We start from the raw sequence: 25568 nt of genomic DNA, 5'->3' as shown, positions 1-25568 counted from the left end.
ACAATCCCATGGTCCCCAAATCCATTCTGACACTAGTGTTGCTCCTGGAATGTCACTCCCCCGAGTCCCTCCCCGTGACTGCAGATCTTGGCAGATTCAGCCATGTAAGGGCATTGGCAGAGACCTCAGAGGGCAGGCCTAGGCGCTGCCCACCAGGAGCAGCAGTGGGGCCTCGCAATCAGTCCTGTAGGCTTGACCCGGAAATACAGTGGTACCACGTACCAGCTGCAGGGCACCGATCCTCCGGGGACTCCATGAGGAGACACCTGATCCAGCCCCGAGGGTCACTGTGAGGGTTCATAAGTTAGAGTGTGTGAACTCCTATGTGTCTGGACCATCACAGATGGTCAACAAGCTGTCACAGTTATCATTACTAATAAGTAAAAGTGGTGCTACTTCCTGGATATCAAGCCAGCGTGAAGGGCCACAGGAGTTCAGAGGTAGAGGTGGAGCTGTCACGAGGTCCTTCTTCTCGGAGGATGTGGGACTTAACATAATGTTGCCAGATAAATTACAGAACTCTCAGCAGAATCTGAATTCTGAGTAAACAACGAGTTTTTAAAGAACATAACTATGGGCTGTGGCCGTGGCTCAGTGGCACAGCACTTGCCTGGCATGTGCGAGGCACTGGGTTCGATCCTCAGCACCGCATAAAAATGAAATAAAGGTATTTTGTCCACCTCCTACTAAAAAATAAATATTAAAAAATAAATAAAATAAAGATTTGTCAACATCTAAATAAACAAATATGTCCCAGATGTTGTACCACACATACTAAAAAATTATCCATCGTTTATTCAAAACTCAGACTTAACTGAGCATTTAAATCAGCTTTGCGTTGCTGTGACCAAAATACCTGACACGAACAACACAGAGGAGGAATAGTTTATTTGGGGCTCACAGTCCAGAGTTTCGGTCCACTGTCTGCCAACTCCATTGTTCTAGCCCAAGTTCTAGGCCATCATGCAGGAGGAGCCTGGTAGAGGAGCACCGTTCTATTCAGAGAAAGAGAGAGGGTAAGGGGCCGCTGGGAAGAGGACTCACCCAGGGCCCACCCCCAGTGACCCTCGTCCTCCAGCCATGCCCCATCTCCCCACATTTGCCACCCAGTCCGTCCATTGAACCTGAAATGGACGGATTACAGCCTCACAATCCAGTCATCTCACCTCTGAATACTCCTGCATTAACAGAAGAGCCTTGGGGAGTCACCTCACATCCAACCCATGTCTCTGGGCATCATATATTTTTATTTGCTAGAGCAGCTTAAACTTGAAGAGCAGCCTAGGGCCGGCCGCAGTGACTCACACCTGTAACCCCAGCAACTCAAGAGGACAGGAGTTCAAAGCCAGCGTCAGCATCTCAGTGAGGCCCTAAGCAACTTGGCCAGACCCTGCCTCTAAAGAAAATATTTACAAGGGCTGGGGATGAGGCTCAGTGGTTGAGCACCGGTGGGTTCAATTCCCTGGTACCCCCCCCCCACACACACAGCAGCATAGGTGGACTGAGAGGTTAGAGGGACCCTAAGCAAAGTGGGGCACCTCCCGCCTCTGTACATACAGCTGCAGGTGCTCTGCAGGGCACTTTACAAGGGCGTCACCAACCCCTGTGAGGGATTTATTATTCCTTACACTTTACAGTTGAGGGAACTGAGACTCGGGATCACTGCTCGTTAGTATTAAAACTCTGGCTCTGCCTAGCCCCCTGGCCCCTGTTTCTTGCATGCCCCACATCCTGGGGGTGGCAGGGAAGTTCAGGAAAGGGCATGAATACCCACCTTCACTTGAGGCCGCGCAGGCCCCTGGCTCTGGCCCAGCGCCTGCCACACAGGCTGGCTGGGTAGTACCAAGGCTCTGCCTTTTCCTCCTTTCTTTCTGTAATTTGTTTTTGAAAGCCAAACACAATAGCTAGACTTATAGATTGCCACTCCCTTTAGCATTTCCATTTAACGAGGCGGCAGTTTGGTTGCCTTTGAATTATTCATCCAAATCAAGTATTCCATCCGCATTCGGCTTTGTGTTCCACAATTCCTGTCCCCAGGAGTCACCGCAGGGAACAGTGCCCGGTTACTGAAGCGCCACCATCCTTCATCAATCAAGGGCCAGGAAATTTCATGATAAAGACAAGTTTGCCACGGATCCTGTCTCCCACAAATGTTATGCCCCTAACAGAGGATTTTCTAACATGATAGATGTTATGCAGCATGATGACAATAAAACCAGGCTTTCTCCCAATTAGATTTTGAATTCTACCAATTGTAAGTTCAGTACAATTATATCCATGCTCTAAGCACTGCAAAGTTCAGAGTATGAAATATTTATAGTATCCTAAAGTCTGATGGTTTTTTATGAAATTGAAGTTCATGTCAGTAGCCTTCCTTCTATTTTTATGTATTTGTTTATTTTTTTGTACCAGGAATTGAACTCAGGGGCACTCGACCACTGAGCCACATCCCCAGCCCTTTTTCTGACGTTATTTAGAGACAGGGTCTCACTGAGTTGCTTAGGGCCTCACTAAATTGCTGAGGCTGGCTTTGAACTCATGATCCTCCTGCTTCAGCCTCCTGAGCAGCTGGGATTACAGGCTTGCACCGCATCCACCGGCATACTCTTCCTTTTCTACAAAATAATTCTTGCCGCCGGAAGTGTGTGCCACCTATAATCCCAACCACTCAGGAGGCTGAGGCAGGAGGATGGCAAGTTTGAGGCCAGCGTCAGCAACTTAGTGAGGCCCTAGGCCCTAAGCAACTGAAGGGCCCTGTCTCAAAATAAAATACAAATGAGAAAGACTAGGGATATGATTCAGTGATAAAGTCCCTCTGGGTTCTCTTTTGAAAGAACAGGACAACAACCACACTTAATTCACAAACATGGACCCGGCTCCCACCCTGGGCGCACGGAGCTGCAGGGAAGGACACTGTTCTGGTCCTCAAAGAACTTGCCATGGGGACAGACACACATTTGGCTAGATTTCCAGAAGAGAAGGATCAAAGTAAACATTGTAGAAGACAAAATGTCACAGGGGCCCAGAAGAGGGAGTGATTAATCCGCACTGTGGGGAGGTGGTGCGGAGCCAGGCGGGAAGGATGAGTAGGATCCTGACAGCTGGAGTCCCAGGAAGAGGGAACAGCTTAGGCAAAGGTGGAGGCCACGCAGGGCCCTCCTCCAGCCCCCTCGCGGAGCTGGGAAGCCTGTCAATATTGTCGCACCTCCTTACTTCAGAAGTGGGAATCCCAGCCCTGCATCATTTGCCCTGGAGGCCTTTAACCAACGATTTATCATAGGTGGGTTTCTAAAAGATGCTAATTTCTCAGACGAACCAAAGCACCCTCCTGGGGACCGAGCCCCCTTTACTGCATTCCAACCCCAGGAACACACACCCTGACCAACAACAGACCCCTTCTCCCGCCCCCCCCTCCCTCGTTAACACCACCCCAGGCCACACAGGCTCCCCGCAACAGCGCCTGCTCACCCGCCAGACAGGAAACGCGTCGGGAGGGTTTTAAACAATTTTAAAATGTGCCTTCGAAATTTACAGCTTGCTGTACTTGCCTGAGGGAGGAACCCAGCCCCTGATATAAATATCACCCCCGAACAGGCCTGCTCTACATCCCACCCAGACGGGGAGCTGGGTTTTCTATGCCAAGTGGGGAGGAGGGATTGGGGGGATTGTTTGTCTTGATTTTTCCCCCCATTATTGCTCTGCATCCTGAGGTTCCATGTTAGCTGTGTGTCCTGTGGTCACTGGCTTGGGGGGGGGGGCATGCTCTACCACTGAGCCACATCCCAGCCCTTTTTATTTTCTGTTTTGAGACAGCTTCTTGCTAAGAGGATGATGCTGGCCTCAAGTTTGCCATCCTCCTGCCTCGTTCCCCCGAGTTGCTGGGGTTCACTGGCTTTTTTTATTATGTTTATTGTAGACACTCCTTGTAGCCAGAGGACAGGAGGCTCTTTCCTTGTTCCTCAGTCCACCAGTCACCTAGCCAGGGACAACACCATTTAGCAGGTTCTGGGTGGACCTACGAGGAAACATCTCAAAGGAAGGGCTTCCTGGCCATGAATCAGACAGTTCCTAGAATCAGGGCAGCTGGGGACAGAGGAAAGGTCCCTGTCCCTGCAGCAGGGTTAGGACAGAGCCCTCCTGAGAGAGGAGCTAAGCCTCAGTCCCCTGAGTCCACTGCTGTTTGTTGTCCCCTGTTACTGAAATATGATTTTCATGCAGTAAGAGTCACACGTTTTAAGTGCCATTGGCCCTTCATATCTTTGGTTTCCTCATCTATAGATTCAACCACCTGCAGATGGAAAATATCCAGAAAATACCTGTGTCTGTACTAAACATGGATAGACCATTTCCTCATAATTATTCCCTAAACAACACACTATAACAACTATTTACACAGCATTTACATTGTATTAGGTATTATAAGTCACCTAGAGATGATTCAAACCATCCAGGAGGATGTGCATAGGTTATATGCAAATACTACACTGTTTTATAGAAGGCACTTGAGCATCCTTGGGGAATCCTGGCACCAATCCCTCACAGCTACCCAGGGATGCCTGAATATAGGTCAATTATAGCTTGACAAATGTCTACGCTCCTGTAACCACCACCCAAACAAGATAAAGAACTTTTCCATCTCCCAAGGAGAGTCCTCGTGCCCGCTTCTCATGAGTCCCCCAGTTCCTGCCCCCCAATCCCATCTCAGTCAATCACGGAGCTGCCTTCTGTCACTCTAGGTTAGAGTTACTTGTTCTAGAAACAATTTGCCTTTTGTAGTGGGGCACTGGGGCCGTGCCTCTCTACACCCTGCCCTCCTTCTCCTATCTCACAGACCATCAGGTGCATCTAGTGATACAAAGGAATGTTGGTTGGTTTATTCCCTGGTGGGTTGGTCTGAGGAGGAGGAGAGTATTCTGTTGAAACAGGATTCTGTAGGAGACAGTGAGAAACACAGGGAGGAAGAGTCTTGGATATGTCCCTGACCTGGTAAAGGTCAGAGCCAGGTGACTGAACCCAGGGGCAATTAACCACTGAGCCACATCCCCAGCCTTTTTTACATTTTATTTAGAGTCAGGGTCTCACTGAGATGCTTAGGGCCTTGATAAACTGCTGAGGCTGATTTTGAACTCATGATCCTCTCAAGCCACGGGGACTACAGGTGTGGCCACCACGCCTCGCCAGATGACTGGGTTTGATGAGGGCCTTGGAGCCTCACAACCTGATGGAAGTTTTTTTGTGACTAAACGCAGCCCAGAGTTGGAGGGAGGACCCATCCCTACATGTACAGACCCACCTGCTGATGGCAGATTGGCAGCTGGGTCCTCAGCCCCTGTCCTGTTTTCCTTGGCTGCCCTTGCCTAGAGCAGGACTCGTCCCTCTCCTTGCTCGAGCTTTCTGCAGAAGGAATCTGTCTGCAGAAGGTTGCTGTCCTGGAGGGGCCACAACAAGACATTCATAGAGAGCCTGGTGGCTTGTAAGAACACTGGGTTCAGAAATCCTCAGTCTGTCAGGAAAGCGCACCTCGCAGGAGTGTGCTAGCCAGAGAGGCTGAGGATGCGCCCAGTGACTCCATGGCAAAGCCCTGATCCCCAGAAAGATAAGAACCCCACTGCAGCACAGCAGGGTGGCAAGCACCCAAAGCCGTCCTCAGTCCAGCCTCAGGGAAACCAACGGGCCTTCATGGATGGAAACAGCTGAGGTGGCACAGGAGGGGAGAGACTCCTGCTGCCCCTCCTCCTCCAGCAGGACACATTGCACCTGCTGTGCTCTAAGCACAGAGCAAGTTTATGAGCCCACATGAAGCGCCCTTGGGAGCCATCAGCAATATCTGAGTGGAGGTGTGCACAGCACTGGAGGTCCTGTGTCAGTGGTCAGGGGCAGGAGCTAGTCGAAATGTGCTGTTATCTCTGAGTCCTACAAAATGAAAATCATAATTACTATAATAAGAACTAATCCCAAGGTCCTTGCATAGGCCAGACCCACTAGCCCTTCTAAAACTACTTTACATACATTATCTCATTTAATCCTCCTCATGAGCCTATGGGAGGGCGTTGTTATTTATTTATTTTTTGGTACCAGGGATTGAACCCAAGGGCGCTTAACCACTGATCAACATCCCCGCTTCCCCAGCCACCCCCCTCCCCTTTTTTTTTTGGAGACAGGGTCTTGCTAAGTTGCTTAGAGCCTTGCTGAAGTTGCTGAGGCTGGCTTTGAACTTGTGGTGGATTCTCCTGCCTCAGCCTCTGGAGCCACTAGGATTAGAGGCATGCACCACCATCCCCAGACTCCCCTAGTCAACACCTGGTTGTTAGCCGGCATGGTGACACACACCTTTAATCTCAGCAACTAGAGAGGCTGAGGCAGGAGGACCACAAGTTCAACACCAGCCTGGGCAAAAGCGAGGTGCTAAGCAACTCAGTGAGACCCTGTCTCTCAATAAAATATAAAATCGGGCTGGGGATGTGGCTCAGTGGCAAGGCACCCTTGGGTTCAATCCCCAGTAGAAAAAAGAAAAGTAAAAAAATTTGCCAGAAAGAATTGAGTATATCAACAATGCGAGGAGAGATTTGCCTTGGGGGATGAGCCTTCTGGGATATAGCCAGCACTATGCCAGGGTCACAGAAGAGTTTAGTGACAAATGAAATCCAAGTTTCACGCGTAGCAGTCCATCCTTTGTTTTAGGACCCGGAACAGAAGTGTTTGATTGGCGAGGCTTTCTCAGGGAAAAAAAAAAAAGAACCTGGGTGATGAAGTATTTAATTTTTCAGCTTTCACACTCCTGCTTCCTACCTGGGCTCCTGATTCTCAAAGGATAACCCCGTCTCTCCACCCCCCACCCCCTGCAAATGTCTGCAGCATTCTGGAGAGATCATTGCTTTCTGCGTCCCAGTGGCCTCCACTAGCACTCATTGTCCCTCTCTAGGAAAGCTGGATAGCATGGGACAGTGGTCAAACAGGACTCAGCTGGATCACCTTGTCACAAACCTGGCTCTGCCACTTACTGGCTGTGGATCTCCAGGATGTTTTCATCTCCTCTGCCTTAGTCTGCTCTTCGGTAAGCTCAGGGTAATAAGACTGTCTACTCTCATAATGAGTGTGAAGATGAAGTGAGCTAATGTACGCAAAGTGCTTCCAAGGAGCCTGGGATGAGACTGTGCTCTATAAGTGTGCGCTGATGCTGTTATTATTCCCAGGGCACCTAGACCCATTATCCAATATCGAACCCTTTCCTATCTTTCCGCCTTAAGACCCTGGGCTGGGGGGTCCCCAGTCAAATGCAACCCCTCAGCTCGCTTCAGCACCCTTTTCCAGTCCCATCTAGAAAGCCCTCGGCCTCGCCTCCAAGCGATCTCCCCCATATCTGCCCGAGCATCTTCCTGACTGGGGCGTGGGATTCCTGGGATACTGCCCCTTTTCTGAGTCCCACAGGCTCCCCCCAAAGGGTGATCACACATTCCTCTGCTCCTCTTCCCCAGGTGGCTCCTGTGCCCTTCCTGCTCCCCCACCCCAAGCTGCGTCTCCCTTCTAGGCCTTTCTACTCTCCCCCCAACATCTCTTAGTCCACTCCCACTCTTGTTCAAGACCCAGGTCAGGATCCCCAGGACCCGGCCATCTTGACACTTGGCTGGTACACTTGATGATGCCCAGGCCATGAACAGGGAGGACAGGAAGGGTCAGGGCAGCCAGCTGGTGCAGGGCAGGAAGAAGGACTGGGGAGGGGAGCAGACGGGCCTCCAAGGTCATTGCCTCCCCCACCCCTGCCAGAGCCAGGCACTGTGGCCTGGAGTTCTCTGGGCATGGGATGACCCTACCCACCATTCTAACCAAGGGAACCCTCAAAAGCCTTTCCACCACCCATGGCTCTGTCCCCTCTGCACCTCAGAACTCCTGGCTGCCATGTCCCTGGTGCATTTGACACATATTACCTGGTATGGTAAAGGTTTATCTTCCTGGAACTGCTTTTCCCTGCTTTCCTGATATTCTAAGGACTCGCAGTACCAACTGGATGAACCCGTGAAGGCTGAGACCACGCAGTGCCTAGAGACACGGACTCTCCCGGCTTCACACCGGATCCCCTCGTATGTTAGTGCATTCGACTGCTCTAATAATTCCACATTGCTCCATTTCACAAACAACAACCAAACAAAAACTGAGGCTCAGAAAGTTTAAATAAGTTGCCGGGCGCAGTGGCACAGGCCTGTAATCCCAACAACTCGGGAGGCTGAGGCAAGAGGATCGTGAGTCCAAAGCCAGCCTCAGCAATGGCAAGGTGCTAAGCAACTCAGTGAGACCCTGTCTCTAAATAAAATACAAAGGAAGGGCTGGGGACGTGGCTCAGTGGTCGAGTGCCCCTGAGTTTAATCCCTGGTACCAAAAAAAAAAAAAAAGTTTAAATAAGTTTCCCCACCTGGGACCCAAACCCAGACCTTTACACAGCCTTTCCATTTACACTTTACCTTATCTGGCTTCCTGTGCGCCACCCAGCAAGAAGCCTCTATCTGGATATCTACCGCCTGCAGGGATGGGCCAGGTCAGACCTAAGCCCTAAGGGACTGCAGCTCAGAGCCTGTCCCATGAACCTCAGGAACCCCCTCACATTCCCTCTAGGACCCCCCACCCTCTGCCCTCTCCCCTACTGCCCACACCTGGAGCTCTGGGTCTGGAGGGAGCCGGCCTCTTCTCTATGAACAATCTCCAGTTGCTCACAGCTGAGTCCGCACGTTCAGCCAAAGCCTTCCCTTTATCCCCAGAACAGCCAGGCAGCAAGGGATGAAAGAAACAGGGCAGGGCGAATCCAAGCCCCATGCTAGGGTTTGGGTCTGAGGTGTCCTGTTGACGCAGGATAGTCAGAGGGAAATGATCGGATTATGGGAGCGGTAACCTAATCAGTCCACCCCAATTTGAATGGACGGACTGGATGGTAACTGAAGGCAGGTGGGGTGTGGCAGAGAAGGTGGGTTACTGCAGAGGGTGGGTGCCCTAGAAAGGTGCATCGTCCCCGTGGCCCCTTCCCCCAACCTCTGCCTTCTGACTCTGCCTTGAGCAGAGCTGCTTTTCTTCCCCAGGGCCTTTCCCCACACCGTACTCCTCACCTTGGGCCCAGAGCAATGGAGTCAGCTGTCTATGGATGGACACCTCTGAAACCACAATCCCCAAATAAGCTTCCCCTCATCTAAGTTGTATCGTTAGGTATTTTGATCACAGAGATGAAAAAACTGACTAAAACACCACACCCAGGGCATCTCTGGGAGTGCTAAAAGTCATCATCTGTCCTGTCTGGGCCTGAGTCCCCCCTCCTGCTCAGAGGGGACACAGCTCCTGCCTTTGCCCACCTCACAGTGTGTAGGAGTCTATAAAGATGAAATAGTATGTGATAAAATGTACAACTGAAAATACTGGGCCATCGTAAAACGTTACACAAATGTAAGGGATTCCAAGCTGGCTGTAACACGGGTGTTAAACTATAACCTCTCCAAGATATTTACCATAAAAAATCACAGAACCCTGAGAAAAGAATCGAGAAGTGTGCTTGCTCCTGAGACTGAGCTTCTACGAGGGATTTTGAGGGATTTTCTTCCTTTGTGTTTTCCTGGTTTCCCGCACTGATTATGCAATTCTGTAATTACTATACATAAATGTAACCCCTGGCTGGGGATGTAACTCAGTGGTAGAGCATTTGCCTTATATCCATGAGGTCCTGGGTTCAATCCCCAGCCCTGAAAAAAAAAAAGTAAATAAATAAAGTAATGCTTCTGAAATAAAATCTATAACTCTTGTGCTCTTATACTGTATTATCATAAAAGATTACAGACAGAGCCAGGCACAGTGGTGCATGCCTGTAATCCTGGTGACTCAGGAGTCTGAGGCAGGAGGATCCCAAGTTGGAAGTCAGCCTGAGCTGACTTAGCATGACCCTGTCTCAAAATGAAATTTAAAAAAGGATTGGGGCCAGGAGCCATGGCACATGCCTATGATCCCAGAGGCTCAGGAGGCTGAGGCAGGAGGATCAAGAATTCAAAGCCAGCCTCAGCAATAGGGAGGCACTAAGCAACTCAGTGAGACCCTGTCTCTAAATAAAATACAAAATAAGGCTCAGTGGTCGAGTGCCCCTGAGTTCAACCCCCAGTACCCACCCACCCCCCAAAAAAAGGGTTGGGGATGTTGCTCAGTGGTAAAGTGTCCCTGGTTTCAATCCCCAGTACAGAAAAAAAGAAGGAAGACCAGGAGGAGGAGGAGAAAGAAGAAGAGAAGGAAGAAGGAAGGAGGTTTAGCAGTGCACTAGGGTGAAAGTCCTCCTGTCTACCCCTCACCCAGCGATTCCATGATGGAGCTCCAAAGCTGGGGAGATGGCTGGAGGGATTTCTCCCATAATAACAGGAAGGGATTCCAGCCTGCTGCTCCTTTTTTGTTCATCTTCTGGGCCTCAGACATTGTAGGAGAAGCCTTTCTCATGAGCCTCAAGGTTCGCCCTGACATCCCAAAGCAACAGCTCTTCTGAGCTTCTTGTCCTCCTCAGCTCCAGACCCTCATCTCCAGACGGATGCCCTCTGGACACCTTCCTCAGGAAGCTCCACTGGCCCCTCAGATGCATCATGTCTGTGGCACACAGTCTTCCCTGCTCCCCCAAAGTCACACACCCCTGCTAACAGAAACCCGGTGTCCACGGGGAACCCAGCAGGTCTGTGATTGCATAAGGGAGGCCTCTGAGGCAGCCCCGGTCAGAGGCACTCGGACACTTGAGCCAGTTCTGTTCCTTGAGGCCGGGAAGACTTACTTTCCGCTTATTTTGGGTGCTGGAGATAAAACCCAGGGCCTTGCACATGCTAAGCACGAATTCTACCACTTAGCAACACCCCCAGCCAAAATTTTCCTACCAGATAAGAGAGAACCTTGAAAAGAAGAAAAAGAAGAGGAGGAGGAGAGCTTTAGAACTTTTGCTCCCACCCCTTCTTTCTGGGGCCCCTGTAGCTTAAAGATGGTTCTCAGGCTGGCTGAGGCAGCCACATTGTAGTCAGGGACACATTACTAATAAAGTGAGAAATGTGCATTTATTTATTTATTCAGGCACTGGAGATTGAACCCAGAGTGCTCTACCACTGAGCTACATCCCCAGCCCCTTATGTTTTTGTTTGTTTGTTTGTTTGTTTTAATATTGAAATGGGGTCTCACTAAGTTGCCCAGCCTGGCCTCCACTAGTGAGCCTCCTGCCTCCGCCTTTGGAGTACACAGAGATTATAGGTCTGCGCTACCTCGACTGCCTGGAAAACATGCACTTTATTTTTCAAAATGACCCGAGGGATTGGACAGAGGCAGATCCAGTCTAGGGCCCGCCCCTCCCGCTGCTGCCTCACCCCATTACCCAGAGATGCCCTCTGGGGCTGAGCCAGGGAAGACGCGCCCCAAGGCCCTGAGGCTCTGGCCTTCCCCACGCCAAACCACAGGGCACAGAGCAAAGCACTAGCAATCAAGCCGCTGCGCCTGTTCCAGACTGGAAATGCTGCCTGCAGGCGGGCATTGAACCCACAGGTGGGCAGCCCCTCCCTGGAGGTGGGGGCAAGCCCTCCCCCAGGGCTTCAGGGACTTAACCCTGCCCCTCAGGAATTCCCAGGAAGGACTCATGGAGGGAATTTCCCAGACAGACACACAGACAGACATCTCAAAAGTTCTAGACACTGAGCACCGATGTTTGCCTGGGGTTGGCGGTGCTGAGAGCCAACGCAGGCACACAACTTTTCAGGGAGAAGTAGCCCAAAGCAAAAATCAAGACCAGACCCGCCTAGTCAGGCCAGGGGCTGTAGTGAAGAGGGGCCCAGAGTTGGTCCGTGCGTTCCAAGACCCTTAGGTTGCCTCTGAATTGACAGTGCCTGCAATCCTCCTCTCCGTCCACCAGGCGTCGCCGCGGTTCCAAGAGGGATCGGGGCCGGGAGAAAGTGTGTGGTTGGGGTCGGAGCACAGCTTTTAGCAAGTTTGTCTTGCGGGGAGCTTGTCTATTTCCCCTACTACCCGAATTCGGGAAAGCATATGCCACAACTGATCGCGGACTCCTCTGGGGTGGCATTTTTATCTTACCCTTGCACTTTGGGTGCCCACGCAATGCCTGGTGTCTCCGAGTGTTCCATTTATTTCTGATGAACAACACAAACACATGGACAGAGGGGTGACAGATCAAGGACTAAAGTGAGAATGCTGGGAAAGCGCCAGATCAGGGAAGGAGGTCTCCGCGACCTGCTTGTGACCTGGATTTCCCCACCACCTCCTCTCCACCGAGACGCAGGCGGGGCGGAGCGGACGTGGTCCCGCCAGACTGGGCCCAGCGAGTCCGAACCTGCCAAGCCGAGGAGCGCAGGACCCCACACGTACTCGGGAATTCGACCCAAAGCCATCTCCTCTAGGGGACAGTCTTGGGCCACCCTCTCTAAAGAGTATCACTGTCCACTGCCCTATAACCCCTGTACTGGTTTCTCTTCAGAGCAACATTTAACACCTTTACTCAACAGTGAGTGACCTCACTCATTCCACAAACGTTTATTGCCCACCTACTGTATATGCTGGGTGCTGTGCTAGGCGCTACTAATACAGTGAACAAAACAAAATCCCTGCTCTTATGGAACACATGGGCTGGTTGGGATGGGGTACTCTCACTGGGGACACGCGGGAGGCCGACACCCAGGTGAGCAAAAAGCGCGTGAGGTGCCGCCCTCGGGCCTGTTGGAGGATAGACTTCGGCCCGGGAGGGTGGGGTCGGCCGCGCCTCGGATCGACGTGAGGCTCGGGCACGTAGCCTGCGGCAGGTGTGCGTGGGGGTGAGGGTGAGGGTGATGACCCTGACCCATCGGGGTCACTTGGCCTCCGCACCGAGTTGGCGCACGGTAGATATTTATCGTAAGTGCAGCGAGTCGGACCTCCTGCGGCTTCACCCCGGGACCGCGGAGAGGAGCTGGCGGGAGCCCTTCTCGGCTCCAGACTCCTCCCCCGCGGGGTCAGCGCGGGACTTGCCGCGGCGTCCAGGCCCCGCGTAATTACAGGGGCTGTCGCCAGGCCTGGCCGTAAAAGACTAGGATGAAACAGCCTGGGAACCAAGGAAGCTGGGCCCGAACGGCCAGGGGCCCGGGGTCAGCGGCTTCCCCTGCTACGCAGCCGCAAGAAAGAGCCGGTTAGGGACGCAGACACACGCCACCACCCCGGTTGCGCACACAGGCACACAACTACACACCAAGCATGCAGACACACAGCACTCAGCTCTCCAGCTCCAGGCACACACTCGAGCCTAATCAAACACCTGCCCACTCTCCACCCCAGGAGGCGACACCCGCCTGCCAACCCCTCTCCAGACGGCTGGAGATCCCGCCTGGGAGTACAGCCCCGAGAGGCGAATTCCAGTGGGTTTGTTTACATGGCACGGGGGAGGGAGCCAGAGCCGGGTACTTGAGCTGGGTTCTGGGGCCCGACTGACTGCGAGACCAGCTCAGAAGGAGCCAAATCCAGCTACACAGCCCCGGGACGCTGCGCAAACACATCCCTGCCCCCACCTCGCCCCACCCCCTCTGCACGCCCAAACACGTTTCCCCTGGTCTTCACACACTGTTCACAAACATTAGCATGCGTATGTCAAAGAGTTTCACATGCTTCCACACACGCGGCTGTGATATTAGTCACAAATGCTTTCACACGTATTTACACACGCCAGATGTACATGTGTTGGTTAGTTTGTCACCCTTCAAGCCCAGATTTTCACAGTCCATATTCAAGAGCCCATTCGCACGATACACACGTGTGATGTCACACACACGGTGGCCTTTGGCTCATCTGAAAATAACAACGGACACCCTCCCGGGTCCTGGGTCCCGCGTGTCCTTCCGGCGCACCGGCACTAGTGGACAGAGGATCCCTTCGCTCTGGCCGCACACGTTACACACTTGATCACACACAGCGTCGCACTTTATTCCCGGCATCCAGGCGATGACACAATCTCTTGAACAAAGACAACATTGACAAACCCAACAAAAACAAACAGCCGCGTGTGTGTGGGGAGGGGCAGCCAAGCGCAGAGTCCGGGAATGGTGGGGGGAGGGGGCAGGAGGAGAGTGTGGGAACTCGGGCGCCGAAGACTGGGTTTGTGAGCCTCGGAAAGGTGTGGGCAGATCCACAACCTCGCACCCTGCAGGATCTGCACCGAGCGCTGAAGCCGGGTCCTGCACCCGAGCCTTCGCAAAGCCGCACGTGAGAGTTTGTTCCTTTCCGCAGCAGGAGACGGCGCCCAGTCCCACAAAGCCCACAAAGCTTCAGGCAGACCCCCAAGTGAGCAAACTCGCAGCTCTTGGGTGATCTCTGGGAGCAGAAGAGCGCTCTCCCCTCCCTCCGCCACCCGGGGCCTCCTCCCCAAGCTGCCCTCCCCTCCTCCACCACCTCCCCAGCCCCCAAGCCTCAGGGCAGCCGCGCGCCGGGCGGGGCGGGGGCGGGGCGGGGTGTCAGGCGGCGCCGGCCCAAAAGGCGGAGTCGCCGGGCGAAGGGGCCAGAGCTGTGATCGCGGTGCTCAGTTCGCGGCGGAGAAAGCCAGCGTGAACCCAGACCCCGAGGAGCCCCTCGTCCCCGCCCGGCCTGGCCAGGCCCCGCGCTATGGAGTTCCTCTGGGCCCCTGTCTTGGGTCTGTGCTGCAGTCTGGCCGCTGCTGACCGCTACACCGTCTTCTGGAACAGTTCAAATCCCAAGTAAGCCCCGAGTCTCCCGCTGGCAGCCTGGACGCCGGCACTGCCCCTCCCCAGGGTAACTGTCCTGGCCAGCCCCTGACCTGAGCCTAGGGGAGGCAACCCCGGGCGGGAGGAATTCTGTAGCTTTTCGTCCCCTTCACTTTCCCCTCTAGCTGGGAGCACCCCACCCCGGGCAGGAACCTGCCGGTGTCTGCTTGTACGGTGCTAGTTCTGCCCTTCCCTTCCTGTCCTCTGGCACCCCGTCACTCTCAAGTGAGGGACCCATGTTGAGCGTTCCTGAGTATAGACTGACCCCCTTGGCCTCCTGGGAGCTTATTCTAAGCCCCCCAAGCATGGAATCTGTGTCCTCCTTGTGTGCCACTTGGGCATCTGTCCATACTGACAGGTACCTGATGTGACATCAAAAGGGAGCACAGTGCTCAATGAGGCTAACCCTGAAAGGACCCCTGAGAAGGGACCCCAGCCTCAGGTATTAGGCATTCATTCTGTATTTAAGATGACTCTGAGAAGCCCCCCATTCAGGGGTCTTTTGGGATGGCATAAGGGAGGCACATGCTGTGCATGGGTACATTGAGGGAGTCACCCAGTTTTGAGGGTTCAGATAATCCTACTGAAGAGACAGGTCATGGGAAAGAGTCAGAAGGACTGGAAGGGTTTAAAGGGTTACAAAGGGCTTTGGCCAGGAAGGAGTTAATTTCTCCTGGGCAGGTTTAGGGCTGTGAGGCAAATGGTACTGGGAGGAAGACACTCTGTCTGACCCTTTGTTCTTGCCCTTGAGTTGTCTGAAGTTACGGGAACAACATTTGAAGGAAAACAGGAGAGGAGGGTAGGGTAGAGCAGGGAGCAGAGGCCTGGCAGCTGGGGGTGGTGAAAACCCCACTCAGCTCAGCCACCCCGAGCCCTAGCAGGCCTGCCTCCCTGTCCCCTTAAAGAAAAGATACTGTGCCAGGTTCCTCTGGACCTGTGGCATTGGGTTGGGGGCAGTACCCTCCTGGCCATGCTGCGCCACTGCAGCCCATCCAGACCCTCCTGCTCCGCACTCCTGGTTGTTTGTCCTTTGCCTCCTTGACCCAATCTTTTCCTAGTAGTGAGAGAGCAAAGTCCCTGTTTATGCCCATGCCAGGTGTTGGCTGAAGGAGGAGGAGGGGACAGGAAGCCATGAGTAGGGAGGGGGAGACTCTGGCCCTTTCCGTTCCCAAGCTCCCAGGTTTCCTCTCTTTCAGGAAGGAGCCTCTTCCTTGCCCCCCTCCCCGCCTGCCCTCCCCACGCCGACGTGGCCCCCTTTCTCAGATGGAGAGCAAGAGTCAAGTGAGGGCTAAGTAGAGGAGATGGTGCCCCATCAAGCACAGTTTCTGCCCTGCCCCTCTGACTACACACACACACACACACACACACACACACACAGCCATACCCAGGACTAGAGAGGAGCCAGTCTACAGTGAAGTCCATTGGCAACCAAGCTGGGCCCAGCTCGGGGGCAGAGATGAGGTGGCAATGTGCTGGGCGGGTGTGAGGCTGGCATGGTGACTCAGGGCACTGGCCCTGGGATCTCCAGGCCCCAGGCAAGATCAGCGTGGGGAGAAGGGTGGTGCCACTGTGAGCTGGGCCCTGGCCCCAGTGGTGCCAAAGGGGCAGGTGTCCTGCCTGTTCAGACAGCCAGTCAGTCCCCTTTACCTGGAGGTCAGTGCTCTGGGCAAGCCGACACCGGGCTAGCCTGGGGTATGGGGGGCTGGGGGCTCTCCATGCTCAACAAGGTAAATTTTCACAGGTTCCCCTGAGTGCTGGGGCGGGTGGATGAGGAGTGAGTCAGTGCCCGTCACGGGAATGGGGGAAAGACGCCAGGCCCAGAGCTGAAATACCTGTTCCGAAATGGCTTCTATGTTTATCTCTCCAGAGAGGAATTTTAAAAGCCTCCCTCTGCTCCTCTCTCTCTCTTCCTGGGGTGGGGGAGGGGCCCTAGTAAGCTAGTTCCAGCAAAGGCAAGCTGCAGAGCCAGGCCCTTAGGGGTCATGCAGACTGGGCAATGGATGCCCACCTCTGAGGCCTCTTGACCTAACTCCTCCCCTGCCCTCCTGCCCTCTTGCCACTCTTACCCAGGGCTTGGGTTTGACTCCAGATGGCAGACAGCTCTGCTGTCTGTCTGGCTGTACTTGGGGGAATCCAGAGAAACTGACCAGTTTGTGTGTGGGGAGATTTCCCCCTGCCTGGACCCCATCCAGGATGGAGCCAGGTGTCTGGAGCTGGGGGGGTGTGAGTAGGCAGTGTGACTGGAGCCTGTGGGTCTTTGGGGGAAGGGAACAGCTCCACTTGGGGAGGAGCGGAGAAAAGAGGCAGCCTCAGGTCTGAGAACAGCATTTCATCAGAGTGAGGTAGTAGGCAGCTTTTGGAGGTAAATAGGGAGTTTGGGGGTGCTCTCAGAGTGGAGGACCTGGGCATAAATTTGAGTAGCAAGAAAGGGAGATTGGAGTGACTTGGTGAAAATGATTTAATTTAAAGGATTAGGGGCTTTATCTATGGGTCTGGGTCTGGTCTAGGGGTTGAGGGAAGGAGCAAACTTGGCAGACTCAGTGGATTGGGGGGGGTTGGGGGGGATGGGAGAAGCATGAGGGGCTCAGCATGAGCATGATAAAGAGAAGGGATTATTTGGATCCTGATTACAGAATGGCCCCAGTAGGTCTCACAGATTGAGATCTACTAGCATTTAAAGGAGCAACTGGAGCAGGATGTGCTGACACACATGTGATCCTAGAAACTGGGGAGGCTGAGGCAGGAGGATTGCTAGCTCCAGGCCAGCCTCAGGAGGTCAGCAAGACCCTGTCTCAAAATTAAAAGGATTGGTGAGGGGCTGGGGATGTGGCTCAAGTGGTGGCGCGCTTGCCTAGCATGCATGAGGCACTGGGTTCGATTCTCAGCACCACATAAAAATAAAATAAAGATATTGTGTCCACCTAAAACTAAAAAATAAATATAAAAAATAAATAAATAAAAGGGTTGGTGATGTAGTTCAATGGCAAACTACATTCAACCCCCAGTACTGGGGGTGGGGAAGCAACTGGTAGAATAAATTTGAGGATATATTTATGGGTAGAGAAAAGAATAATGAAAGAGCTACAGAAATATTTAGAAGCCCATCATTGGGCAAATACTTGGGTTCCTGAATGCTTTCATATCTGAAACATACTAAGTAGAAGACTATTAGGAGATGATGGTGTTGGGGGCATGTTTGGAGATAGTAGAGAGATGAGATCAAGATCTGTAAATATGGGCTAGGGATATAGCTCGGTTGGCAGAGTGCCTGCCTGGCATGCACAAGGCCCTGGGTTCAATCCCTAGCACCACAAAAAAAAATAAAAAATAAAATAATAAAGACCCATAAATATTGGGAGTTGATATTTTGGAAAAATCTTTGGGTCTGGAGTGAAATGTTAGGCGTCATGTAAACAGTCTAAGGCTCAAGGCTTGGGCCTGGCTTATGAATGACCATTTGCCTTCTCCCACTCTGCACATGCTCAGGTTCCAGGATGAGGACTACACAGTACACGTGCAGCTGAATGACTATGTGGACATTATCTGTCCCCATTATGAGGATGACTCTGTGGCAGAGGCTGCTATGGAGCGGTACACCCTGTACCTGGTGGAGCATCAGGAATATGGGATATGCCAGCCCCAACCCAAGGACAGGATCCGTTGGCGGTGCGACCAGCCCAAGGCCAAACATGGCCCTGAGAAGCTGTCTGAAAAGATTCAGCCCTTCACATCTTTGCCCTTGAGCCAGGAATTCAAGGAGGGACACAACTATTACTACTTCTGTGAGTGCATGGGAGTCAGGCACATGGGTGCACCTATTGGGGGCACAGTGGCATGAAGCATATGCTTGGTGGGGCTGGGGTTGTGGCTCTGTGGTAGAGCTCTTGTCCACATGTGTGAGGCACTGGGTTTGTTTCTCAGCACCACATATAAATAAATAAATTAAGGTCCATCAACAACTTAAAAAAATATTTTAAAAACAAAGCATATGCTTGGGGACATGCTTAGTGGAGAGTCGTATAACACAGGACCCCTTCTAAGCCTGAATTCTATTTTCTTTCACTCATTCATATCACAAATGTGGAGTGAGCTTCTGTGTAGCAGGCACTCTCTTTGGCACTATAGGCATAGATATAAAGAAAACATTTCAGAATCTCTGCTCTCAAGGAAGTTGGGAAGGAACACCCATAGTCAACAGACCATAAGAACAGGGTGATATGGTAGGCATGAGCACAGGAACATTGGGAAAATGGCCTGTGCACCTGCCAGGCTAGGGGGAACAGAAAAGGATGATAAGGGAAATGACTCCAGAGCTTAGGACAAGCAGAAGAGTTTGCTAGGCACAGACACATGTGCAAAGCAAGCATGACCTCTTCAGGGACCTGTAGGAGTAGGAGGCACAAGGGAAGTGGAGAAAGATTAGTGCGGAGCGTGGACAGGACAGATTGTGGGAATATAAGCAGTGTGGAGGAGTTTATCGTGAAGGCAAGGAGAGCTGCTTGTTGTTGATAAGAATTACAAGGACAGCTTTGTGCAGAACAGATCCAGGGATCACTGTGTAGGTGGGCCCTTAGCGGGGGTGGTAGAAAATAGCCCAGGTAAAGAGAAATGTATTATGAAGGCCTCACCCAACTTCAGGCTTAGAGGAGTGAAGGATGGAATATATGGAGGGGACCATGTCCTTGTCTGTGTCCTTCTCATCACCACTGCCAAAGCTGGGAGATTATACTGACCACTGGGTGGGAAGTGGGCAAAAGGTAAGGAGGATAAAATCAAAAGTAGAGGGCAAAGAGGGAATTGAGGAAGCAGGACCAGACACTCTGGGCTAACTTCTTCAAACATTCTTTCCTTAATTCCCTGTGGGTTTATCTTGCAGCTGTACCCATCAACCCCATAGAAAACCACTGCCTGAAGTTGAAGGTGACAGTCAACAGCAAAATCAGTAAGTGTCTGGCTCCATGGGCCCCCTTCCTCCATCTCTATGCTGGGCTGGGTCTAGTGATCTGGGATAGTAGGGAGGTCCCACTGCCCAGGCCACCCTGTACTCACACCCCTCCGCTTGCCTAGTACAATCCTGATCTACTTTCACTCTTGCCTTCCAGCTCATAGTCCTCAGGCTCATGCCAATCCACAGGAGAAGAGACTTCCAGCAGGTAGGTGGCTCCAACTGGTTCTGGGGCATAGGATGTGGCTTCTTTGCCAGTCAAGGGCTGGGGAGACTCTATTGGGCTGAGGACCAGTACAAATAGGGGCCACTTATCTTGAGGGCATTTTCCATCTCACCTTGCAGATGATCCAGAAGTGCGCGTTCTACACAGCATTGGTCATAGTGCTGCCCCCCGCCTCTTCCCTCTTGCCTGGACTGTGCTGCTCCTGCCACTTCTACTTCTGCAAACCCAGTGAAGATCTGTGCCACACCTGGCTTAAGGATTGGAATTGGGCCAAGGAGCCAGGGACAGGCACACCTCATCTGTCCTGGGGCCTGTCTCACAGCTCCAGCCCTGGGAACCACTCCCACCACAAGCATAGGCTGCCACCCAGCAGCCTCAAAACGGGTCAGTATTAAGGGTTTCAGCCCAAAGGAAGTCAACCAGCCTGACAGCGCCATCCCCCCACTTCAGAGGGATGGAGAAATAAGTGGGGACTGTCCTTTCCCTGCCATTCCTGCCTTTAAGCCAAAGAAACAAACTTTGCAGAGATGGCCCCTGATGAGGGTCCAACAGGAACAAAGCTGGAAGGGGCCTGAGGCCATGTAATGGACAATGAGCTTGGCAAAGATGCCCCTCCCAGAGAGAGCCAGGATGCCCAGATGAACTGACTGAAGGAAAAACAAGACAGTTTCCTGCAGGGAGCCAGGTACAGGAGAGGCAACATGCTTGGGCTGACCAGCATCTCCCAGAAGACTTCTGTCTGTGGGGCTGCCATAGAGAGGTTTGTAGCCAGGCACTGCGCCCTCCCCCAGTATTGGGTCACACTACCTGGAGCTGTGCCAGCAGGGAGGCTGTGCCAACCTGTTCTTAGTGTAACTTAAAGGGCAGGGCCCACGTGTACAGTATCTGTATGTAAACTTTTTGTGTGTCTGCTGATTTCTACAACTGGATTTTTTTTATACAATGTTCTTTGTTTCAAAATAAAGCATTGTGTTGGTTTTTTTGGACGTTCTTTTCTGCCCCTCCACGTTGACTTGTAACCACAGCGTCCCTGCAGCACCATGCTCTGGTCAACATACATCAGAAGCAATCCGATTTGAAATTCTCTCAAAGGTACACACCCCTTATCAGGCCAAAAGGGTGGGGAAATCAGAGTGCTCCCCAGAGCAGTCTCTCGGGTTCCACTCAGCACCCCATTCTGGAAGTTCTTCCGGTCCAACCTCTACCCCACTCCCACCCCCTCGCACAGGGCTTGGCATACCATTCAGGTACTCAAGCTGTCTGGATGAGTCAGGGAAGCTGATGCCAGCTGAGGCATGCGCCCCGCCTCACAGCTCCACGACAGCAGTGAGAAGGACACTTCTCAGCAGCAAGCAGGTTGGGCCAGGGGTCAGTGACAGGGGCATGCGTGGGCTGGGCAGGCCAGTTAATCGACCTTGTGGCTGAAGAGGGAGGGGGACGTCTGACGAAGGAAGACGGTCTTCCCTGGCAATCCCTGCACGTCGGGGGGGAGGGCAACGAGGGGCTCCGGTAACCGGGAGACCCACACTCTGGGCCACCCGCGACCCTGATTGGAGCTCTGGGTGGGAGGCAGGCGGAAGCCCGCTGCCGCGGCTCCTGAGTTCCACCACACCTCGGGCACGTGAGTGAGGCTGGGGGCCCAGGTGCTCCGACGTGGGCGGCCGTGTGGGGGACAAACTCGCAAAGCCTCGCAGGGGATCCGCCGGGACCGCGAGGGAGACCTCCGCACCCGGCCTCCGGGAGGCGCAGCCCAGGCGGGCGGCGCGCGAGGGCGGGGTGCGAGTTCCGGCGCGGCGCGCGCGCCGTGCGGGGGGCTCGGCCGGTTTCCGGGGGACGGCGGCGCGCGGGGGCGGGGCCGGAGCGTGTGGGGCGGGGCTCCGGCGTCGCCCGCTACCCGCGGAGCCTGCTGGCGCCGGGCGCCGGGCGCGGGTTCCGACTCCGGCGGCATGGGGCCGGGCGGCGTGGCCGACACGCTCCTTTCCGGAGCTTGCGTGCTCTTCACCCTCGGCATGTTCTCCACCGGCCTGTGAGAGCGCGGCCGGGCCGGACTGGGGCAGGACCAGGAAGTCAGGAAAGGAGAGAGTGGGCAGGGACGTGGCCATAGCCGGGGCTGCGCCCGGAACTCGGGGTCAATGTGGAATCCGGTTGAGGGGACCGGGGGCGAGGCTGTTCGCAAGCCTGAGGGAGGGGCTGCCTGCGGGCCTTGGGGAGGGTCGTGAGTACTGGGCATCTCCCACCCACCCTTCATCCCTCCTTTCGGGACCCCCTTACAGCTCGGACCTCAGACATATGCAGATGACCCGGAGCGTGGACAGCGTCCAGTTCCTGCCCTTTCTCACCACGGATATCAAGTGAGAGGGGCGACGGCTGCGTTGGGAAAGGCTGTCTTGAGGCAGACGGGGGAAGGGCCGGAGGACGCGGAAGAAGCCCCAGGGGACACCCTTCTACACTCAACCCCGCGGGCCGTATCCCTCCCCTCCGCCCTGCAGCAACCTGAGCTGGCTGAGTTACGGGGTCTTGAAGGGAGACGGGACCCTCATCGTGGTCAACGCCGTAGGTGCTGTGCTTCAGACACTGTATATCTTGGTGTATCTTCACTACAGCCCTCAGAAGGTAGAAAGCCCTCCCTGGGACCCACCTTCCTGGTGCACGCCCTGCCTTGCTGGCAGTGCAAACACTACTTCCTGGAAGACTATAACAGGTTGGCACTGCCACCTTTTCCTAGAAGGTCCTCCTTCCAGCCTTGCAGTTCTTCCATGAAGCTAGTCTTCCTGGACTCACACATTGCCCCCCATTCTGGCAGGGCTGGTAGTGCTGCCCCGAGCTTCCACCCAACAGGCTGAGAAAGGGCTTCTGTCTCTTGAGAGCTCCTTCAGGGCCAGTACCTGAGAATGAGATGGTGAGCTCATCTTCCCCAATCACACAAGCATATATTAAGCTCCTACTGTGTGTGCCAAGCTCGCAGAAAAAGATACCTTCCCTTCGCTAGAAGGAGTGTTGTGTGGATAAAACTTCTCCTTCAAGTCACTGATGGGAGACAGGCTGTGACAAGCGTAATACTAGAGGTTGCAACAAAGATTACTTTCCCCACTGGAGTATGGGAGAGGGCAGGATGAAGTCATTTCAACAGGGAAGTCAGAGTGCTCCCATACATTTGGAAATAAGACTCCTCTTTTTCACCTGCAGCGTGCTGTGCTCCTACAGACTGCAACTCTGCTGGGGGTCCTTCTCATGGGTTATGGCTACTTTTGGCTCCTGGTACCTGACCAGGAGGCCCAGCTGCAACAGCTGGGCCTCTTCTGCAGTGTCTTCACCATCAGCATGTACCTCTCACCACTGGCTGATTTGGTGAGTGGGGGTGTCCAGGAGGTAGGATAGATAAGAAGGACCAGGCTCCCATAGCCAGAGACTGTGGCTATACTCCAGAGGAAAGGAAGATCCAACCCTGGAAAGAGTCAAGGCAGTAGAAGGGGGAGTGGGAGAGGCAGGAGAGGACTGGTAACATCAGGAAAGGTGTTTGACCTTTGTCCTGAGGAAATTCTTGGACAAGATGGGAGCTTGGCTATGTACCTAGACCAGGAGTGTCTTTCATCCTTTCCCACAGGCCAAAGTTATTCACACTAAATCAACCCAGTGTCTCTCCTTCTCACTCACCATTGCCACTCTCCTTACCTCCTCCTCCTGGTCCCTCTATGGGTTTCGACTCAAAGATCCTTACATCATGGTAAGCAGAATACAGAGGGGGTGACAAGTTTGTACAGTGAAAAACTGGCTCCCCGCCTCATAGCAGCCCTTTGATTTCAGGTGCCCAACCTTCCAGGAATCCTTACCAGCTTTATCCGCCTCTGGCTTTTCTGGAAGTACCCCCAGAAGCAAGACAGAAACTATCGACTCCTGCAAACCTGAGGCAGTTAACCTGACCACTGGGCACCTTAATGCCAACTTGATACCAAAGCGCGCTCCTTGTTTTGGCTGGTCCTGGAGACCAGTTCATGGGTGCAGTACATTGTGGGAAAGAGGACTTTGAGATTAGAGGGATCAAAGAAAGAGCTTTACTTAGATCAGGTGGGACCTAAGAGATGAAATCACTTCTTTTTTTTTGAGAGATTATCTTTTGTAATTATGAAGGTTGGGGTTTTATCTTTAGAATGTGCCTTAAAATAAACTGTTCCCCACCCCTGCCCATCATGGCTTATTCTTTATTCATGATTCTAAACCTGTCTAGTTTGGTGAAGGGTAGACCCAGTTATTCTCAGGCTGGTGAGGTTGGCTCAGAAAAAGTATCTGGAAGAACCAAGAGGTTTTCAAGAGGCCTTAAAAACCAAAGCTTGGAAGTTATAAAGAATGGAAGTTAGGCTTAAGATGTGTTTCCTGTTAAAGAGACCAGGAAAATAACATTTATATTTGGAGAGTTCTTTTTTTTTTTAGAGAATTTTAATATTATTTTTTAGTTTTCGGCAGACACAACATCTTTGTTTTTTGTATGTGGTGCTGAGGATCAAACCCAGGCGGCATGCATGCCAGGCGAGCGCGCTACCGCTTGAGCCACATCCCCAGCCCTGGAGAGTTCTTGAGAAGGGGTTTTGCCTTTTTTTTAATTTGTAGATGGACACAATGCCTTTATTTATTTATTTTTACGTGGAGCTGAGGATGGCAAGCGCTCTACCACTGAGCTACAACCCAGCTCTGGGTTTTGCCTCTTTTTGAGCAAAACTGGGGAACACCAACCAGATGCAAAGGTAAAGGCTGAGATGGCCTCAGGAAAGGCATCTTCTCACGACCACTGGTATACAGCATCCGCAATTCCCATTCTGCGTACTCAAAACTAAACAAGAGTTAAAAAATAAATTTGCTCTTTAATGGGGAATGTGAGGGAGGGTTGTCCAGGCGGGAATGGGTTTAGAGTGTCAGAAGCGTAGCCCCCTGCGGGCTAAATCAGCTCGGGCCTCCTGAATCTGGCTCTGCAGCTCACGGGCGGCATCCTCGCAGTCATGAAAAGTGGCCACGCGATACCCCACAGTGCCCAGAGCATAGCAGCCTGCGGACACCAGCAAGTAGGCGGGCAATGGCCACAGGACTTCCCGGCAGGGCGAGGGCAGGTCCAGGCCCAGAGCTCCCATGGTCAGGGCGGCCCAAGCCGAGCCCAGGAGCGCCAATGCCCAAAGCCATTGAGCTAGTTTCGTCATGGTCACTGCGGAAAAAGAAAGCAAAGTTGGGGGTCTCTTCCGACCCACAAAATGCCCTACATTCGAGACCCATTCCCCCTTGCTCCCACGGTCTTCGCCTTCTCCACTAAGCCCTCAAACTACAACCTTACCTCTCGCCTTCGTCCAGCTGTCCGTGCGGTCCTGGCCGCCATCAGCTTCCGGGAGTCCTCCGCAGCTCCGCCCCGTCACCGCGCGGCCTTCTGGGAGCTGTAGTTCTCAGGGCAGCGCTCGGAGCTAGACGAGGTTTCCTAGCAGTCTCTGCTCCGCAAACCATAGGCTGGATCCCTGGAACTGCTTCCCTATTCCGGGATTCAGCTCCAGCTGGCGTGGGGCTTGTAGAAAGACAGCTCACCCCTAAACTTTGCAACAAGGTGGGAATATAATATGATCCCCAGCGCATTCATTCATTCACTGAAGCATTTCTTGAGCGCCATGGTAGACTGGAGATTAAAAAA

At 53.1% G+C, this 25568-nt stretch overlaps 3 protein-coding genes across 10 annotated transcripts; 2 read left to right on the top strand and 1 right to left on the bottom strand.

The window, feature by feature from the left end:
• The first annotated feature begins 14509 nt into the window (after nt 1-14509).
• On the top strand, nt 14510-20892 carry Efna1 (ephrin A1). The gene is made up of 5 exons (XM_027920945.2): nt 14510-14708; nt 18222-18517; nt 19612-19677; nt 19838-19888; nt 20026-20892. The coding sequence occupies exons 1-5, from the start codon at nt 14617-14619 to the stop codon at nt 20136-20138; spliced, it is 618 nt and encodes a 205-aa protein (XP_027776746.1). The 5' UTR covers nt 14510-14616; the 3' UTR covers nt 20139-20892.
• A 352-nt stretch (nt 20893-21244) lies between these two features.
• On the top strand, nt 21245-24089 carry Slc50a1 (solute carrier family 50 member 1). Of its 8 annotated transcripts, none has more exons than XM_071618376.1 (6): nt 21245-21262; nt 22180-22257; nt 22396-22519; nt 23093-23254; nt 23617-23630; nt 23711-24089. In XM_071618376.1, exons 2-6 carry the CDS (start codon nt 22196-22198, stop codon nt 23931-23933), a joined length of 585 nt encoding a protein of 194 aa, XP_071474477.1. In that variant the 5' UTR covers nt 21245-21262; nt 22180-22195; the 3' UTR covers nt 23934-24089. The 8 variants fall into 8 exon arrangements, with proteins under 8 accessions (XP_071474477.1, XP_071474478.1, XP_027776755.1 ...); XM_071618377.1 differs by lacking the exon at nt 21245-21262 and adding an exon at nt 21510-21527; XM_027920949.2 differs by lacking the exon at nt 21245-21262 and adding an exon at nt 21785-21932.
• Nucleotides 24090-24742: 653 nt separating this feature from the next.
• Nucleotides 24743-25304, bottom strand: Dpm3 (dolichyl-phosphate mannosyltransferase subunit 3, regulatory). Its single transcript, XM_027920921.2, has 2 exons — nt 25224-25304; nt 24743-25097 (listed from the first exon to the last, which is right to left on the bottom strand). Exon 2 carries the CDS (start codon nt 25090-25092, stop codon nt 24814-24816), a length of 279 nt encoding a protein of 92 aa, XP_027776722.1. The 5' UTR covers nt 25093-25097; nt 25224-25304; the 3' UTR covers nt 24743-24813.
• Nucleotides 25305-25568: the final 264 nt, after the last annotated feature.

The sequence above is a fragment of the Marmota flaviventris genome, chromosome 10 (genome assembly GCF_047511675.1).
Source record: "Marmota flaviventris isolate mMarFla1 chromosome 10, mMarFla1.hap1, whole genome shotgun sequence".
Lineage (NCBI taxonomy): Eukaryota > Metazoa > Chordata > Mammalia > Rodentia > Sciuridae > Marmota > Marmota flaviventris.
The sequence above is the reverse complement of the archived record's forward strand: the minus strand, read 5'-3'. Positions and strand labels throughout refer to the sequence as shown.

What these genes read in the sequence shown, in the direction of transcription:
- Efna1 (XM_027920945.2), top strand. Translation starts at nt 14,617, where the DNA reads ATGGAGTTCCTCTGGGCCCCTGTCTTGGGTCTGTGCTGCAGTCTGGCC. An exon ending in ACACAACTATTACTACTTCT is followed by an intron (nt 18,518 to 19,611) that starts GTGAGTGCATGG and finishes TTTATCTTGCAG; the next exon opens with CTGTACCCATCAACCCCATA. An exon ending in GGAGAAGAGACTTCCAGCAG is followed by an intron (nt 19,889 to 20,025) that starts GTAGGTGGCTCC and finishes CTCACCTTGCAG; the next exon opens with ATGATCCAGAAGTGCGCGTT.
- Slc50a1 (XM_027920949.2), top strand. Translation starts at nt 21,853, where the DNA reads ATGGGGCCGGGCGGCGTGGCCGACACGCTCCTTTCCGGAGCTTGCGTG. An exon ending in GGCATGTTCTCCACCGGCCT is followed by an intron (nt 21,933 to 22,179) that starts GTGAGAGCGCGG and finishes ACCCCCTTACAG; the next exon opens with CTCGGACCTCAGACATATGC. An exon ending in TTTCTCACCACGGATATCAA is followed by an intron (nt 22,258 to 22,395) that starts GTGAGAGGGGCG and finishes TCCGCCCTGCAG; the next exon opens with CAACCTGAGCTGGCTGAGTT.
- Dpm3 (XM_027920921.2), bottom strand. Translation starts at nt 25,092, where the DNA reads ATGACGAAACTAGCTCAATGGCTTTGGGCATTGGCGCTCCTGGGCTCG.